General features: G+C 45.3%; 3 protein-coding genes across 4 annotated transcripts; 1 reads left to right on the top strand and 2 right to left on the bottom strand.

Annotated features, from left to right (window-relative positions):
* Window positions 1–386: 386 nt before the first annotated feature.
* LOC109890623 (H(+)/Cl(-) exchange transporter 4-like) lies at window positions 387–8,621 on the bottom strand. Of its 2 annotated transcripts, XM_031824448.1 has the most exons (15): window positions 8,407–8,601; window positions 8,103–8,152; window positions 7,596–7,756; window positions 7,252–7,351; window positions 6,802–6,989; window positions 6,439–6,561; window positions 6,067–6,273; window positions 5,867–5,947; window positions 5,466–5,738; window positions 4,933–5,205; window positions 4,106–4,292; window positions 3,766–3,967; window positions 3,316–3,512; window positions 2,347–2,566; window positions 387–1,726 (listed from the first exon to the last, which is right to left on the bottom strand). In XM_031824448.1, the coding sequence occupies exons 2-15, from the start codon at window positions 8,119–8,121 to the stop codon at window positions 1,636–1,638; spliced, it is 2,322 nt and encodes a 773-aa protein (XP_031680308.1). In that variant the 5' UTR covers window positions 8,122–8,152; window positions 8,407–8,601; the 3' UTR covers window positions 387–1,635. The 2 variants fall into 2 exon arrangements, with proteins under 2 accessions (XP_031680308.1, XP_020338171.2); XM_020482582.2 differs by lacking the exon at window positions 8,103–8,152 and having other exon boundaries at window positions 8,407–8,621.
* A 1,725-nt stretch (window positions 8,622–10,346) lies between these two features.
* On the top strand, window positions 10,347–11,811 carry LOC109890111 (putative claudin-24). Its single transcript, XM_020482062.2, has one exon. The coding sequence runs from the start codon at window positions 10,740–10,742 to the stop codon at window positions 11,421–11,423; it is 684 nt and encodes a 227-aa protein (XP_020337651.1). The 5' UTR covers window positions 10,347–10,739; the 3' UTR covers window positions 11,424–11,811.
* Window positions 11,812–16,638: 4,827 nt separating this feature from the next.
* On the bottom strand, window positions 16,639–17,418 carry LOC109890110 (claudin-34-like). Its single transcript, XM_031823857.1, has one exon. The coding sequence runs from the start codon at window positions 17,416–17,418 to the stop codon at window positions 16,639–16,641; it is 780 nt and encodes a 259-aa protein (XP_031679717.1).
* Between the last annotated feature and the right edge of the window lie 1,325 nt (window positions 17,419–18,743).

Raw genomic sequence — 18,743 nt, 5'->3', positions numbered from 1 at the left:
CATCTCAAATAGTTTGTCTTATTTTATAATAAAACATGTAATAATAAAACACTGTGTGTAAATAACCCTATTTCACTTTGTAGAACTAGCCTTTGAATTTTAAAACAGCGCAGGTGTCAAACGCAGGCTATTATGGGGCGACCTTATCTTAGAACTTGGTCATCATTTTAAAAATAATGTGATCATAACCTGTTTGTCAGTAGAACCTCGAAATAATATTATAGCAACCCTCAATTATTCCTTTTTCCACATGGTTCAATGTGTTTCAACATCACATATGACAAAGATATTACTAGCATGTGACGAGTATCATATGCCTCCTGCAATTTAATTGTCTTAAACATTGTATCTATGTTATATAATCCAATTGCATAAATATCATCTCATTCTTGTTGACACAACGCCCCTTTTATTTAATGTCAGAACCTTGTACATTGCAAATAGTATATATTGTGCATCACTTAGACGTTATTTACAAACACCAACAAAAGTGCAAATATCCGTTTTCTGTACCAGTTCCAAGTTACAGTAATGTTGAACAGCTCATATTAGAATAATACATATAAAACAACTACAGTAGTGTTCAATTGCTCGAGATAATAACAAATCGATAGTTTCTCAATACAGTAGTAAAAATGGATGGATTTGAAAAAAAGATGAATAAATATGGAATTATCTTTCAGTATGAAATGACAAAGAAGGAGAACCTAGTGTGGCTAAATCCACACAACCACTGTGGCTCTTGTCTGGACTGATATGTATAAAATTAAACAAAAAGAACCGAAGTGAGGCAGGTTCAATATTTCCACAGTTATTTTCCACAATACATTCCCTCAGCATATTACAACAAAACCTATGAAACTGGTGAGGGGCAGCATGGAGTGAGAACTATAAAGTAACAAGAAAATCATTGGACTTGGTGGCTCTTTCCGGTTCAGCTATTTCTCTTCCAAAGTGCATTCTTCATTGCAAAAAAACAACAACAATAAAAAAGTCTGGATAAATAAATCAATTGACATGATACGCGGTCTTCTAGCAAATACATACAGTATCCGTGTTAAAACAATGTTGTTACAGTTCAATATTGAGAAACATTTGAGAAGCCGCAAATGTCAAAGTAACATCAACATGTGAAATATACCCTGGGAACAATGGGTTCTAAGGGCCACCAACTTAACATTGACAACTTAGACTCAAGTCAGTTACAGCAGGCGTTGAAGCGTCACTGAAAACATAAATATGGCGTCAGCGGCACATCAAACTAAAACAACTCATCATCTCAGACATAAGGTGCTTCCCTCCTTGCCATGATTGACACCTCCCTCCCTTCATCTCTCCATCCTGGTCCTCACACCCCTATTCCTCCACCCCTCCCTCTTGGTCCCCCTTTCCTGGTCCTCACACCCTCTTCTTTGATCTTCCTTCCTTGTCCTTACACCCCCTCTTTATTCATCCTTCCATTCTGGTCCACACGCCCTTCATTTATCCATCTTAGTCCTGATCCCCCTCTTTCTTCACCCCTCTTTCTCCATCCCTACATTCTAAACACTGGGTTACAGTAGCGTTTCACTATTTACAATCTGAGGGAGGGGCAGAGAGGTCCTTGGGATAATAAAGCTTTGTCTTCTTGGGCCACTAGTTAAACATGATGGATTCTGGGTCCTGGTTCATCATCTGGGCCATGTGACGGAGGACATCCTTCTTAGTGATGATGCCCAACAGACGCCTAGAGACGGGGACAAAACAAAACACAAATCATTCCACCATCCAATAAACCTCAGAATGACTATAGAATGAATCTATAGTCTTCATAAATCTAACACCAAAGAAAAATGTGCCTAATTTAGAATACTGGGCCCGTTTTACCCAAAAGCATGTTAAAGCTAAGTTTATTGTTAGAACCTTCATTAGGAGCATACTTAAATCTCAGAGCAGTTTCCCAAAACCATCGTTACTATAGTTGCACTTGATTAAGAGCATTGTTATAGGGTAAGCATTAGAATTAGACCCTTCAATAGTTGTAGCCATAGGTGATAATATACCTCATAAGAGCTGATCTGTCGTCAGTATCGTGGAATAATTCTGACATTAAGGCAAGATTTGAAAGGGAGAACGCTGATCCGAGAGCAGCGCTGTCTTTCTTTCAATCCTGTTATTGTCGCCACAAGCATCAACAACGCATTTAGCCGAACCGTCTGTCTGCGTGGTGTTTCGGGAAACGCACGTTACATCTTCGGGCCGTCGTAGGAAAGGACAGTTGTTAAAACAGTAGTTAGCCTAAATCCCATCGCTATCGGGAAACCGGGCCCTGGACTGTATTGGTTAAATGACTGATGACAGACTCACCCGCTTCTGGTGACCAGACACTGTCGGAGGCCCAGCTTTCTGAAGATGTCCACCACGGTCTCCATGGGGGTGTGGTCCGTGACGGTGAAGGGGCTGAGGTTGAGGATGCGCCGCAGCTTCAGGGGCTGGGGGTCGCAGGCCTCGGCCACCTGGGGGTTGTCCTCCGTGAAGTAGACCACAGAGCTGCTCACCACCCCGTCCTGCTTCTGACGGGCAGTCTCTGAGAGGGAGAAATATCAGCTGTGGCTCCTCAGACCCGACAGATAATAATCAACCGACACATTAAATACAGTATTGTTCAACACATGCAGGTGGTTTTATTTGGGACTGACAGCAGCTATGTTCACAACTTGCTATTCATGTTCTCCAAACAAAATGTTGAATATTTAGCAAATAATTTCACGGTGAAAACAACCTAATGGTACAGTCCCACTATTTTGTTCAACGGAAGCAGGACTTTTAGCACGTCAGATGTTGACGTCGTAGAGGGAGACCAGAGAGAGGTCATTTTGGAAGTGGGTTGCTCATTTGACTGTTGGATGGAGTGGGCCTTTGCCGAAAAGCTTCTCAAATACAAGCCCCTCATACCACGCTTGTACAGCCTTGGATATGAGTGCAAGTCGGGTAGCACTGATATTTGGCAGCCTCGGCCACGTTACATAGGCTCACAGTACATGGCCTTCAGATTGTGGGCCCGCCTAAGACTTGAAGAAATTAGCAAGGTGCAGTTCTCTACCAGCTGTTATGGGCATCCTAGCTGTATGAAGAAGGTGCTTTTTGTATCCTTAAGTGTCTGTGCATCCAAGACCTTCGAAATATCTGAATCCTTCTTGATTGTAATGTGATTTGTGGATTTGAATCAAGTATTTCAAATGTGTGTGTGTGTGTGTGTGTGTGTGTGTGTGTGTGTGTGTGTTTGTGTGTGTGTGTGTGAGAGAGAGAGAGAGAGAGCCAGGGTTAACGTCTTACTGATGGCCACAGTGAGTTCCCTGCGCTGGACGAAGCCGATGAGGCGCTCTGACTCTCGGGACACGACCACAGGGAAGCCATTGTAGTCGGTGTCCTTGATGAGTGTCTCCACGTCCTCCACCGTGGTGCTGTCCTGGGTCAACACGGCCAGGGGGGGCTCGCTGCGCCTGGGACGCATCACATCTGTGGCCAGGGTCCTGTGTACGGATCACATATTGGGAATTCTTAGGGTCTGTTTCTCAGACAATCCAACTCCTGGAAGCAAAAGCATGGAGAATCTCCATTGAAATATATTTTTAGTTCAGGATGCTTCATTTGTGTAAAACCAGCCCTTAGAAAAGGGGTGACTCCTGACTACTGCAGGGTTGAGACCTGACTAGGGGAGGGGTGAGGTTCCTCCCCTGAGGAGGAGGAGGAATGACAAAGTTCCTAATATGTATCCCATAATACCTGTGTGTGAACTCGTCCCTGACGTCCAGATAGGGGTAGCCGTTGAGTTGGATGTGGGACTCGTAGATACCCTCCTTCCCAAAGGCGTCCGCTACCCACTTACTGGTGACGGCTGCGGCCATGAGGGGGACGATGTACTCCAGACCACCGGTCAGCTCAAACATAATGACCACCAGGGACACGGTCATCCGGGTCACACCTCCTATAACGACAAAACCAAAAAAGGTGTCAACCTAATGACTTGAGTGTTTATTTAATAGAGTGAGAAGTAATCCCTCCCTGTTTCAGTCCGTTTCCTTCCGTTTGGTGCCTAATGAACACTACCCTAATGACGACTCACCCAGACATGCTGCAGCGCCCACCATAGCGTAGAGACCTGGGGTAACACAGTCGGCTCCAGGACGACACCAGTTCTTAAAGATGATCCAGTCGTGGTGATGGTAGGCCATCTGCTCCACAGCGATGCCCACAATTCGCCCAGCGATGGCCCCCACAGCCATACTGGGGATAAACAGCCCAGACGGGATCTGAACACAACACAGAGGACATAAAACAACACGGTTGAGAGGTGATCTGAACACAACACAGAGGACATAAAACAACACGGTTGAGAGGTGATCTGAACACAACACAGAGGACATAAAACAACATGGTTGAGAGGTGATCTGAACACAACACAGAGGACATAAAACAACACTGTTGAGAGGTGATCTGAACACAACACAGAGGACATAAAACAACATGGTTGAGAGGTGATCTGAAGACAACACAGAGGACATAAAACAACACAACACAGAGGACCTAAAACAACACAGTTGAGAGGTGATCTGAACACAACACAGAGGACCTAAAACAACACAGTTGAGAGGTGATCTGAACACAACACAGAGGACCTAAAACAACACAGTTGAGAGGTGATCTGAACACAACACAGAGGACCTAAAACAACACAGTTGAGAGAGTGATCTGAACACAACAATCACCCAAAGAGCACGGTTATCCTACTCAAAACTTGGTAACACTTTATTTGAAGGGTACCTACATAAAAGGACCTTTTCATATTTCATAACCCATACATAACGCATTCATAAGAAGCTCAGTAACACTTCATAACTGCTTACGTCAGCTATCATAACCCCATCTAGCCATGCGGTACAGCAAACTGACCTTCATGCCAAAGGTGAAGATAGTTATTACAATCTTAAAGATAAGAGCCAGGGCCAGCTGCCACAGAGCGCTGTAGACCCCGGGTCCAGCAGGGCGGTCTGGGATGTCGTCCACCGGACGGCTCATGTTGGGGTTATTAACGTAGTCACACAGCTGAGAGGACTCCAGCGCACCGCAGTCGTTGAACAGCTCGGAGATGAGCTCGCTGGTGCTGCGCCGCGTGTACGGGTTAGGGAACGCCAGGACTGCGGTAATACCCGTTATCACGATCACCTTAAATCAATCAAATCAATCACGTTTATTAATAAAGCCCTTGTTTCCTTCAGCAGTTCTCACAAAGTGCTTTACTTGCAAAGATCCCAAAAAGCAAGCAAGAAGCAGAACCTGGCATTATGTTTGAGTCATTTAGCAGTTGGCTCTTATCCAGAGCAACTTAGCCACAGTCAGTGCATTCAACTAAGATGGGCCAAATCACAATCATTGCATTAAAACATTCTCCTGAACAGCTACTATCCGCTAAATCAGTTAGTTACCTCTAGGACTGGGTACTTCCCCAGCAGAGTGGTCTTCCTCCTCCTACACCAGGCGATGTTACCCCGGATGAAGAGGGCTCCCCAGAGGCCCCCGAACACCCCCAGCAGGATGAAGGGGACCAGCTCAGCCATGTACCAGGGGGTGTGGTACTCCACGTAGAACAGGACCAGACGGCTGTTGCCGAACGGGTTGATGGCGCGCAGGGTGAAGGCCGCCACCAACGCAGCGAAGAAGGAGCGCCACAGAGTCTTCAGAGGGAAGTAGTAACTCACCTGAAGAGGACAGAGATTACATTGCGACGGCACTTCAACCGCAAACACGGTAACATATCTGGAAGTGAGATGGCATTTGATTGAATGGACACAGTAGGCGATTTATAATGGACTTAAGTTTACAACACCTCCTCCAGGCTGAAGAGAACTCCTCCAATCGGAGCTCCAAAAGCCACGGACACCCCAGCAGCTGCAGCAGCCGATAACACCTGCACAACAGACCAGCCGAGTTACATACAGGCTACACGAAATACTTGGATAAATTGTTTAATTTCCCCAACTTATATTATTTCCGCAAAAATGGGAGCGTAATGGGCTATTACTGTACCTCTCTGCGCTTGCCCTCGTTCTTGCTGTACTTGGAGAACAGGGAGCAGAAGAGGTTACCACAGCAGCAGGCCACGTGGACCAGGGGCCCCTCCTTCCCCAGGCTGAGCCCGGAGGACACAGCCAGCACCAGGGTCACCGTCTTGATCAGCAGGGTCCACTTCCCCAGGTACCCCCGGATGATGAACCCACTCAGGATGGTCTTGATCTACCCAAGACGACACACAGCAGCCCCCTCGTTGGTATAACCTTTGCAACTGCGCAGTTGTCGGAAATGAACGCACACTCTTTTCAGCCAATGAAAACGCAGTATTTAAAATACTATCGTATGGTTATTTTCTATTAGTGAACGGTACCATTTCAAAACACTCACCTCAGGAATACCTGACCCACAGGCGTAGGGGGCAAAGACCCTTACTAGAGACACGGCCAAGAAAGAGAATAACAGCGCCCACAACACATACAGGAAGTAATTCAACACATACGCCCCGGCACCCTGGAGAAACAAGAACAGGTGGAATGTATGGGTTTAAGGACCTGATGCACAATCATCCCACCCTCTATCGCAACAAACACCAAGTTAAACCTCAGAAACTGAGAGAGGTTACACTCCCCCAAGCCACACCCATAAATCTAGCCATGTGGCGGCTGCCGTTCGTCGGGCTAAAAACACAGACTCAGCACTGTGGCTTTAAATGAAGAGGATATCTGGTTTGCGGTTTAGTGATCTGCTGACCTCAGAGTGACCGGTCATCAGCTCGGCCCACTTCTGCCACTGCGGACACTTGTCTCTGTCTTCGAAGGTGGTCTCGTTGGAGGTCCAGCAGCACTGCTCACGGCTGTAGTACAAAGCAGACAGACACACCCCCTCTTTCAGGTCGGTCATCCAGTCCACAGCCAGGTCGATCACTCCAGCCAGCGTACCTACACGGGAGGACACGCAGCACGAGATCACAGATCACACTACGCAAGGAAACAACGGGCAAGCCTGTCAAAAGGATTCAGGACCAGACGTGGCATTTCACAACCTCCGGCTGCGTGACTTCGGATTGGTTGTTAAGAGAGCCACGTGTCACGTCATGTGCGTGCAGCACGACTCCCGGCGGCCAGAAGCAAACACTACAAGAGACTAGCGTGGCACCAAAGGTGTAAGACCTTTGCAGGATGCCTCTGCAAAGGTTCCTACCTGTGAGCATTCCTATGAGCAGCATCACCACCCATCCTGACCAGGCATCCAGAAGACTCTTAATCAGCTCCCAGTAAGACTCCTTACTCTTGGTGGTGATCTAGAACAAGCATCAATCAACCATCAGCGGCAGGTTCAGCGGATCATCAGGTTAGTAAGATAATCAGGTGGACATCAAGAGTTTTTCTATGGTGATTATGAAGAAGAAGAAGAGGATGAAGAAGACAAATTATATCCTCTGGGGATGAAGAAGAAAATGCTTAGTGTGTAGAGCTGTGTGTGTGTGTGTGTGTGTGTGTGTGTGTGTGTGTGTGTGTGTGTGTGTGTGTGTGTGTTCCCCTCACCTTCCTATGGCGGTCTGTGTCGCGCGACTTCTCCCGGAGCCAGTCAATGGTGTGGAAGTCTTCGTAGGTGCCTACGTCTGGGAAGGGCTCATCCAGGAAGTCCATCAGGTTCCCAGTACCATTCATCTCCTCTGAGGGAGTGGCCCCAGTACTGCTGGCCCCTGGACAGAGAGACAAAATACGATTTATTTTATTGTCTAATGATGGTCTTCACACATGTCCAACCGCGATAAGCTTCTTCTTTTTCCCAACCCCTCTAAAAGACACACATAGACAGAGGTTGAAGAGACCGCGAACCCAGCCAAGTCAGGTCTCCGATTCTCAACACTGTATGAAGCCCAATAATGCCCATGAGATGTATGAAATTGTAATTCACCAGACAGACCTTTGTGATACTGTGTCCAAGTTTTAGCTTCATTTCGGCCTATTGTCCTGGGCAGAGACAGTGGGCCCTATTTTTATGTTCCTACAAGCATTTTATTGCACATAACTACATTAGCAGCTTACTTGGATACATGGTCGCCATAATGCTGTGATGTTATTTCCTCTGAAGGTAGCTACGTCATGCAGAGGCAGTGAAAACAGTAACGTTACTGAGCAGTCAAGAATACAAGCCATGCATGAATACTGAATTACAAATCATTGATCAGTGACAGATGCCTTCATGGAGCTATTAGATATAGCTAGCTATAGTAAGTAGATATGGATCTAATGAGACCGATGATGTTAATGCTAGTTAAGATTTGCCCAGATATGCTTCTCCCTTTATTAATTATGGCACTATTAGACATGCAATGAAATTCATGCTTACCGTCTCCGTCCATTGTTCACACGATCCGACTCCTCAAAATAAAGACATCTATATCTCTTAGCTATATAATCATAATCACCACTATTGAATGCATGTTTATGCTGTGATAGGTCGTCACCAGCCAAACATGTTTAGAAAATACAGAGAAGAGGACGTCATAGGTTTCTGCTTCCCACAATGCTTTTGCTCAACCTGTCAACGCATGAAGGTGGAATTGTGAGTAGTGAAATGGCGACGCCTTGTGGCTGAAATAAATGTTAAAAAGCATTTTTTTTATCCGTTTATTCATCTGTGCGTAGGCTACTGTTCACTCAGAGAGACCACCAGACCACTCAACTGCCTCTATAAAGAGTGTTACTTGTGTACTATTGTGTGTTGAAAATGTTTGTTCTTCTCTCCTTGACATGGCCTGCATATTCAGCCTCCTACTTGGGTCACAAGCTCTGTATGTCAGAGATCTGATACAGGAAAAAGGAATGTATCACAGGATATTGTTCCAAATCGAAAAGAAATGCACCACTTTGAGTACCTCTGTATACTAAAAGAATCACTTGATTTCTTTAAATAGCACTCAATAGACAGGCTATTTAATGTATTTGATCAATTCAGAGTCTCCTAAATCTCTCCTAAATCTATAGATGACATGTCAATGCCCAAGTAGCAGCATAGCTTGTTTTGTCTTTTGAGTTGGCATAGCAACCAAAGAATCTGATGTCTTCTCCCATTTCCATCAGCCTTATTTGAAAAGGTAGACACGGTCAGTTTTATTCTTATTTAATCTCATCTCCCTGGCAACACTCCGTGGGTCACCACAGTTCTAAAGAAACAAAGCTAGTATTGAGAGAAAGAAGTAATTCCGTAAACTTAAATAGCATTTTCACCCTGTTTGTGTGTGTTCAGTGGTGTCATGCCCATAAAGGGCACATTAACCGCCTCCAACGTCGTTTAAGAAAATTTGTCAGGACGTCCAACCGGCCTCACAAGCACAGACCACGTGTAACCACGCCAGCCCAGGACCTCCACAACCACAGACCACGTGTAACCACGCCAGCCCAGGACCTCCACAACCACAGACCACGTGTGACCACGCCAGCTCAGGACCTCCACAAGCACAGACCACGTGTAACCACGCCAGCCCAGGACCTCCACAAGCACAGACCACGTGTAACCACGCCAGCCCAGGACCTCCACATCCAGCTTCTTCACCTGCAGGATCGAGACCAGCCCCTCGGACAGCTGATGAAACTGATTAGTATTTCTGTCTGTAATAAAGCCCCTTTGTGGGGGGAAAACTCATTCTGATTGGCTCGGCTTGGCTCCCCAGTGGGTGGGCCTGGCTTCCAAGTGGATGGGCCTATGCCCTCCCAGGCCTATCCACGGCTACACCCCTGCCCAGTCATGTGAAATCAATATATTAGGGCCTAATTTATTTATTTGAATTGACAAATTCCCTTATATGAACTGTAACTTTGTAAAAATCGATGAAATTGTTGCATGTTATGTTTATATTTTTGTTCGGTATAATTTGACCAAGCTATGTAGCCTATTGATTCCTTCTTGATGAATACATCAAACTAAAAGATTTAGTTGTTTCTCTGTAATATTGTTGGCATTATGATTATGGTTCTAGATTGCAGGGGAAAATGTTATTTTTGGGGTTTGAAAAATGCTAAATTCTTCCAGAGGAGAAACATTATGCCCCCCCCCCCCATATCCCCATATCCCCCCCATCATCACATACTCACAACACACCTTTATGTGTGTGTGTGTGTGTGTGTATGTTTTGCGAAATAAATCAGCATCTTTATAACATCCTGTCTGCATTTTAAAGCATCCTTCGTTAGGCTACAACCTCCTCACTGTGTGTGTGGAAATGGGCATCACCATAGATCTGAATGATGCTGTTGTTCAATGCGTCTGACTCTCACTCAGTCACTCTCTCCTGACCACTGAGCAAAGCAGCGGCGGAAGCGAGCCTCCAAGGGGAGGGCAACATGTCAGCAAGCCGCTACTTTCCTCCTCTCAACTGCAGATGATGTGTGCATGTTTTGAGTGAGCTACTGATCGTTTGAAGAAGTTACTCCCTCCCAGCCCATGCTGGTAGTTGTAAACCCTAATTGGGTGTACGGTCTTTTGAACAAATTGAGCCTCGATCGGAACCTACTGGCCGTGGCTTCCTCTCGCTTCAACTGGCTGCAGTTCAGAAGGACAGGAGCAGAGAGAAGCAGTCGGGAGTCCTGGCTGCAGCTGACTGTGGCACAGAGAGACAGGGAGAGCAGGCAGCTCGGGAGCTGAGCTGAGCCAGAGAGTGGCCTCTCAGAGTGGGCAGCACTATGGATCCGGGGGTGTGCGTTCTGGAACTCCTCGGGATCCTCTTCTCTATTGGTGCCTGGATCTGCTCGCTGGCCACCACCATCATGTCCACCTGGCTGACCCTGTCCACCGACCTGCTGCCCGCGGAGAGCTACGAGCTGGGCCTGTGGGAGACGTGTGTGGTGCAGGACCTTGGAATTCTGGAGTGCAGACCCTATGACAGTCTCCTGGGCCTGCCTCCGGACATCAAACTAGCCCGGATCCTCATGTGTGTAACAGTGGCCACGGGCCTCCTGGGTCTCCTGCTAGCCATTCCTGGAATCTACTGGATCAACAGCTGCAACCAGGGGCCTGAGGGGTTGAGGGTGAAGAGATTGATGAAGATGCTGGGGGGGATATTGTGCTTGGTCGCAGGTATACTGGGTCTCATACCTGTGTCTTACATCGCTCACCTGACGGTCATGCGGTTCTTCGATGAGGCCGTGCCGGCAATCGTGCCACGCTGGGAGTTTGGAGATGCCCTGTTCTGTGGCTGGACGGCGGGGTTTCTACACCTGGTGGCTGGCTCTCTGCTGGTCACCTCCTGCGTGTGCCTACAAGAGGAGCCCTGCACCTTACAAATGCCTATACCGCTACAGAGAAGACATACATACGTACACAGTACCAATACCCCACATAGGAAGAGGTCCATGGAATATGTTTGATGAGCTATTGAGAAGTGAGAACAGTATTCTCAGTAGCCTCTGCCCTGTCTCTATCAATGGTGAATAAAACTGCTTACCTAAAGCTTTTTCATGCTTATTTACATTAGCTATAGTTATTGAGTACACTTGCTGGGACAAATCTTTCCCCATATATTGAGACAGAATGCTGGTACTTATTTCAATCACTCAAACAGGGTTTTGTGCATGTCATGTTTGCAAAAATATCCCCTACTGTACATTTATCAAACAGAAATTCTTTATGGAACCAAAGAGACTACAGCTTTAAAAGCTGCCATTTCGTCCTAATACGTCGCTGTGCCTACTGTTGGTACTGTGGAAGAGATAGTGTGTGCAATGCTGCCAGAGAATTTGATGACAAGCAGTATATCGTCTGTGAAAGGACTGTGAAAACTACAATTCTGACCAAGGTTGATTATTCTGTATGTCAATGATTGCCTTGGATATCATATCTTATCACAATGCCAATTATTTTTTACAGCATCTATTATCCTTTTTGTCCAATAACTAAATGAAACCAGTTTGAATAGTGCATAAAAAAATGTATCCCTTCTTGATATTCTACACAGTTACTCAATCAACAATGCATTACGGGAATAATTAATCATACAAATTGTAAATAGAACAAAGAGAAAAAGTATAACATTATATTGTAGAAAGCTAATAATAATTAATGTGACGAATGTACTAAGTATTTGGGAATGTGTGTTTCAAATGGTGAAAGATCAGGACTTGCTTGCAACAACTGGACAAGACAATGACTTCATGGATATTTGAGGATCTGATTGTATTTGTTTCATTTCTGCTGAAATTTCCACTATACGTTCTCTCTAGTTAGAGGCCAATATTACTGATTTACCACATACATTATATCAGATATATACCAATATACATTATATTGTAAATTGCTCTGTAGTGGTTTTCTGACTCTGAATTGATCAGACATTATAGTGCCACAAGGCTACATATCCTACATCAGTTATATCCATACCGTGGAGAAATCTGAATATTAAAAAAAGTTGATATTATCAAATAAAGAAGAAAAAAACCTGACCATGATTCATTCCTAAGCATCACAAACCGCCTGCTTGTGTTACACAACTGTTGCTAGACAACGAGGAGGAAGTGAGTTTAAGTAAGGTGAGGTGACAGACCAAGTCCAGTGGAAACGGAGCTTAAGTCTAATTCCCGCTGATTTCGGTCTTGGCTCCTGGGCTAAGCTGTAGTTAATGAACATCAGAATAATGATACGTAATGTGAGGATTGTCAGATTTCCTGGACATCGCCCATTACACACAAGCTTGCTCAGGCAGGTCAGGTTCTTATACTACATTTTTAAAATTCAATGTCTCCTTTATTTATTTAGTCAGCTGAGTCCCATTGAGATATGAATCTCTTTCTCAGGGGTTCCCTGCGCGGCCAAGCGGAAGCAACAGCCGTAAAATACTTCCTGTCCATTTCAATGCTATAATTTCATTTCCAAATGAGACCATATTCCCTATGCAGTGTATTACTTTTGACCAGGACCCATAAGGCGCTGGGCAAAAGTAGTGCACTATTTAGGGGACAGGGCACCATTTGGGACGCACACTTGCTCCTGAGTGTGCTCTGCTACAGTTCCTCCCAGGTCTTCACATTACGAGACCCCGCCTGGACTTTGAAATGCTCGGACTGCTCCCCACTGCCTCCCGTGTCCATGTTGTCATCTGAAAGATCCCATTGTTGTCTCCTCACAATGGAAGTCATTATAGCTTCCTATGCTAATCGCTTGATCTATCATAGGCAGTGGTTGGTCCTACATCAGAGAAACACATGGAGCCAACCACTATATGTTAAACAGCAAACAGCTCTGTTGTCACATGTCACTTTGAAACACAATGAAAGGGAACATTTGAAACTGTTCTATCCTACTTCAATCTCACAGTCACAGAACACCACAACAGCTCTGTTGTACAGTGCTGATACAGTTATGTTCCTTTCTCAGCATATTGTGAAATGCCTTGTGGGAGATGTCTATCGCTTGATGGTTAATGATTAGGACCAGGGTGGTTAGGGTCACTATTAACGGTTAGGTTTGGGTTACGGGTTAAGGACAGGTTAGGTTTTGGTTACGGGTTAAGGACAGGTTGAGTTCTGGTTACGGGTTAAGGACAGGTTAGGTTCTGGTTACGGGTTAAGGACAGGTTCGGTTCTGGTTACGGGGTAAGGACAGGTTAGGTTCTGGTTACGGGTTAAGGACAGGTTAGGTTCTGGTTACGGACAGGTTAGGTTCTGGTTACGGGTTAAGGACAGGTTAGGTTCTGGTTACGGGTTAAGGACAGGTTAGGTTCTGGTTACGGGTCAAGGACAGGTTAGGTTCTGGTTACGGGTTAAGGACAGGTTAGGTTCTGGTTACGGGTTAAGGACAGGTTCAGTTCTGGTTACGGGTTAAGGACAGATTAGGTTCTGGTTACGGGTTAAGGACAGGTTAGGTTCTGGTTACGGGTTAAGGACAGGTTAGGTTCTGGTTACGGGTTAAGGACAGGTTAGGTTCTGGTTATGGGTTAAGGACAGGTTAGGTTCTGGTTATGGGTTAATGACAGGTTAGGTTCTGGTTACGGGTTAAGGACAGGTTAGGTTCTGGTTATGGGTTAAGGACAGGTTAGGTTCTGGTTACGGGTTAAGGACAGGTTAGGTTCTGGTTACGGGTTAAGGACAGGTTTGGTTCTGGATCGATGAAGTTCAATGAGTTGTATCGATCTATTCCTTCACTATCAACGTCACTGTACCAACTTTAGTATTGTTACAGACTCATTTACAAAAAATAGTACTGTGTGTTCAGTCTTAGCAAACATCGTAATATTTCCCCCCCTGAAACATTATGCTGAAGGCAATAAGGAGGAGGTAAGACAATGAAGTCAATGCTCTGAGGACAATAACAAAGATCTTCAATGCCAGGGCAAGTGATGACACAACGGTGGGGAATCCAGAACATGTTACACAACATCTACGATAAACCTGTCATCTCCTTTCAACCTTCTACCTTAATGCCTGAGATGTACGTCAGCCACACCACTATATCACGCAGCTATACTGTAGTAACGCTGTGCTAACTATAGACTAGACCAGGGCTCTCCAAGTTAACACTGCTCCTGGACAGCTACTGTCCTGTAGGTTCACGCCAACCTTAATCTAGCACACCTGATTTTAATAATTATCTGGTTGATTAGATGAATCAGGTTAGTTACAACTGTGGTTGGAGCAAAAAACTACAGGAACAGGGTTGGAGAGCCCTGGACTAGAGACAAGACCCATAGTCAGGTATTTTAATATTCTCATTCTGCCTATGGTGAGGGTGTGTCCTGCCCACTATAAAGGCCTCTGCCTCCTTTAGCCAGACCACAACCAATCGTCTCAATGAGTTCCTCTGCAGACAAAAAAAGAGTGTTGGACCCCTGACTGAAAAAGCTTTTTTTCTCCCTCCCAAGACAGTGTACTGTCCACTGGATCTGACTATCCTGACTTTCATCCAGAGTAACAATCCCCACTGTGATGGTCCTTACTCCTGCTTTGAGAGGACTCACCTGTCCTGCCACTGCCAGTCTCAGCCTCCTCTCCTGCACTGTTCACATGAACGGGGCCCAAATGACTCAAATAGAGGCTTCACAATACACATCACTTCTTCTTGGCATCGAGTGTCTTCATTTTTGAACCATAGTTAACAAGGACATGTTTTATGTTTTAACTTGTCAAAGCAAGTAAAAAACCTGAATAAAAACCTTTAAAAACCTGAATAAAAACCTTTAAAATCCTCAAAAGAGAGCAATGAATGAACCAATTTGGGAAAGAATCTAATCCCTTCTTCCTTCCTCTTCCATAGCACAATCAAATGGATTATGTGATTTTGTGGGTCTGCGACTGTCAAAACACCTACGACTGTTTCTGCCAGAGCCATATTTGACTTTAACACGATAACACCTTATGGCCGCTAACGGAAGCCTTGTTACCAGGAAACAATGTGGTCTATGTGTTCTAATAGGGGCAGACAGTGGATGTGTCCCTAATTACACCCTTTTCCCTTTATAGTGCACTACATTTGGTCTCTGGTCCAAAGTAGTGCACTATATAGGGAATAGGGTGCCACTTGGGACAAAGGCAGTAAGTACCCAGCGTTCACCAGTCAGTGGGGGAGCTCTACAGACTGCAAGGCACAGTCAGGGATAGAGGATAATTGAGGTCCTTGCCGTACCGTCTAAAACCAGACCGAGGAACAATCCTGTTGCTACTCCACATCAAAACAAATACAAATGTATTGTTTAAAACGTTGTCTCTTTTAATCACATGATTTATCACAACTATTTCTGACTGAATTGTGTATAATATTCTACCTGGATGTCAAGAGCCCTTAAAAGTTCAAGAATACATTTTCAATATGATCAAATAAACAGCAACAGTGCATCATTTACAAAGAAACACATTCAATGACACCAGCAATACAAATGACATGTAAAACATATTTAATGTAATCAGTTTTCAAACTCCCTTTGGAGTGATTGCAAGGCAATGACTAAAGACAAGTGTGTTGCAAGTACATCCTCAAAAGAGAGCGTGGGTATGTGTGTGTGTGTGTGTGTGTGTGTGTGTGTGTGTGTGTGTGTGCTCCCAATTACTGCTGCTCTACAGGAGCAGTATTCACTGAATACGACGCAAACGCACTGTGACTGTAAAATAAAGGTGTTTTTTTGTTATCAACTATAGTACAACCATTAGGTATAAGAATGTTACGAATCAATGTATGATCAATGTAATGACATATTTTAAAGGTGCAATCTACAGTTCAAACAATAACAAAGTGAACATCCATCCATGATACCCGAAATGATAGTTTTAACCACAATGACATTTACAAACAATGGAGTGAAACAAGCTTATATTTGGGGTTCTGATGGGGAATGACAGGTCATGATGCATTTATAAATTATATTCTTCAAGAATCAATGGGGTGTACACTGAGTAAACAAAACATTAAGAACACCTGCTCTTTCCATGACAGACTGACCAGGTGAACGCAGGGGAAGGCGATTGATGTCACTTGTTCTGAGGTTCTGAGGAGGGGTTCTCATACGAACCACATAGTTTCATCAAACGGCTATTCCTGTGTTATGTCACATCACTTCTGCTTCAATGCTTCAAATACAAAATGGGATATGGCCAAAAATCACAAGTGCTCATCAGAGTGGAAGGCAGGATTGTCCCTGGCCTGAGAGTTACTCAGATTACCCATACTGTGTCCCACAGACCCAGGGGACAATGTCCCAACACGTGACCCATCAAAGTGTCTTGCCTCTGGACCAGAAGGCTCCACTCTGGGTCCCATCTTGACAGGGAACCTGTAGAGGATGAAGATAACTCCACTGACGATCATCATAAACGACCCTATGATCCCGACCCCGATACCTGCCCCTGGTTTCTGGGTCACAGGTGCAGGGGGCATGTGGAAGTTCGAAGGGAACGCAATCGTTTGATTGGTCACCACCGAGTTCAAGTTCCACAGGAGAGGTATGAGAAAACACACAGCGGACAACAAGCACAGAGTACCAGCCACTGCGAACGCACGGCGGATAGGCGTCTGCTTCTCCAGTCCGAAATAGACGCTCCTGAGGGCGTAGACGGCGGCGGCGTTTCCACAGAACCCCACGACCAGCCCTAGCAGAGTGAGCACCTGGGCCGTGGCGACCTCCGGGGGCGTGAAGGAGTCGGACAGCGCCATACTCTGACAATACATGACCCTGAACCCAGAGGTCACGAGCGTATGGCTATAGAAACACACCCTCCAGAGACCGACCCAGGCCTCTCCTGAGGTGATGAAGGTCAAGTCGGCCACCTGCCAGACCCTCCACTGGATGAGTCCAAGGGTCACCGCGGTAAGGGCCCAACCCACGGCGCTCAACCACAGGCTGACGAACTGAGGGTGAGCCGTGTGAACCAGGTATGCCATATCACAACACACAGAGAGCTTCACCTTAAACGGAGAGCCAAGATAATCCACCGACAGTCCTCTTTGTCTGCCCACAGACAAACAACATCTTCTGATCAGATGAACTGAAGCCCCGTCATCTCAACAGAGCTCATCTCAGAGAGCTGCCGTATTGAATGAACAGCGATCTATTAAATGATCCTCTTTTTCACCCTCAGACTCCGGACTCACACCTCATATTAAGGAAGAGGCTTGGATACGTTGTCGTTTTCCCAGATCCGGTCCCTTTCCCAAAGCACCTGCTTCCCTCAGAGGTAAAAAAAAAAAAAAAAAGCATGGATCTGGTGAGAGCAGGCAGCTAAACAACACACCTGTGAATGTGAAGAGCCTCAACAGGAAAGACAAAAAGTGAGAGAACAATGAGAGGCAACTGTTGCCATGACAGTCTACAAACAGGGAAATTACAATGGGGATTAAATGCAGTGGATCGGGACGCATTAATTAGATGTTGTCAATGGGCTATATGTCCCCATTTGAACTACCTCAAAGGCTGTAGTATGACACAGGTTTATTGCATGCCATAAAGTAACACAATCAACATTTGTAAGAGTATGACGAATGTGGGATAGTAACAGGGAATTTATGTCATAACTGAGGTTGGTGTTAAAATGAGCAAATTAGACAGATGCAGTAAGGGGAAGGGGGTTACCTAGTCAGTTGTACAACGGAATTCCTTGAACTGAAATGTGTCTTCCGCATTTAACCCCTCAATCAGAGAGGTGCAAGGGGTTGCCTTAAATCGACATCCACGGCGCCCGGGGAACAGTGGGTTAACTGCCTTGCTCAGGGGCAGAAGAACAGATTTTTACCTTGTCAGCTTGGGGATTCGATCCAGCAACCTTTCTGTTACTAGCCCAACGCTCTAACCACTAGACTACCTAACCAATAACAGTATTTGAAAACATTGATTGAATATAATACAGTGGGTTAAACCACATGGTAAACTTTTAGAAAACCTTGACTAATGTCATTAAACAACGTAATCCCCACGTCTACATTGAGCACCCAAGAAAATCTAGCAATGTCTGCCTTGTCTAAAAACTGCCTTTATAAAATCAACTATGTGACGTAAATTGCCGGACAAAGCATGCTAGATCGGTAATCAAACACACAGGGTGTGCTGATGAATCAAAAACAAACTGACATCTGACAAACAACACATTACCTCTGTTAGTTCTGACAGGTTAGTAGTGATGAGAGCTACAGATCAGTAGGTAGTCAGTGTGCCGGGCCATCAATCGTCCTGGGTTCATTTTTTTATACCACTGTAAACAAGACCGACGCTT

The sequence above is a fragment of the Oncorhynchus kisutch genome, linkage group LG5 (assembly GCF_002021735.2).
Source record: "Oncorhynchus kisutch isolate 150728-3 linkage group LG5, Okis_V2, whole genome shotgun sequence".
Lineage (NCBI taxonomy): Eukaryota > Metazoa > Chordata > Actinopteri > Salmoniformes > Salmonidae > Oncorhynchus > Oncorhynchus kisutch.
Note: the sequence above shows the minus strand (reverse complement) of the source record. Positions and strands in the feature narration are given on the sequence as shown.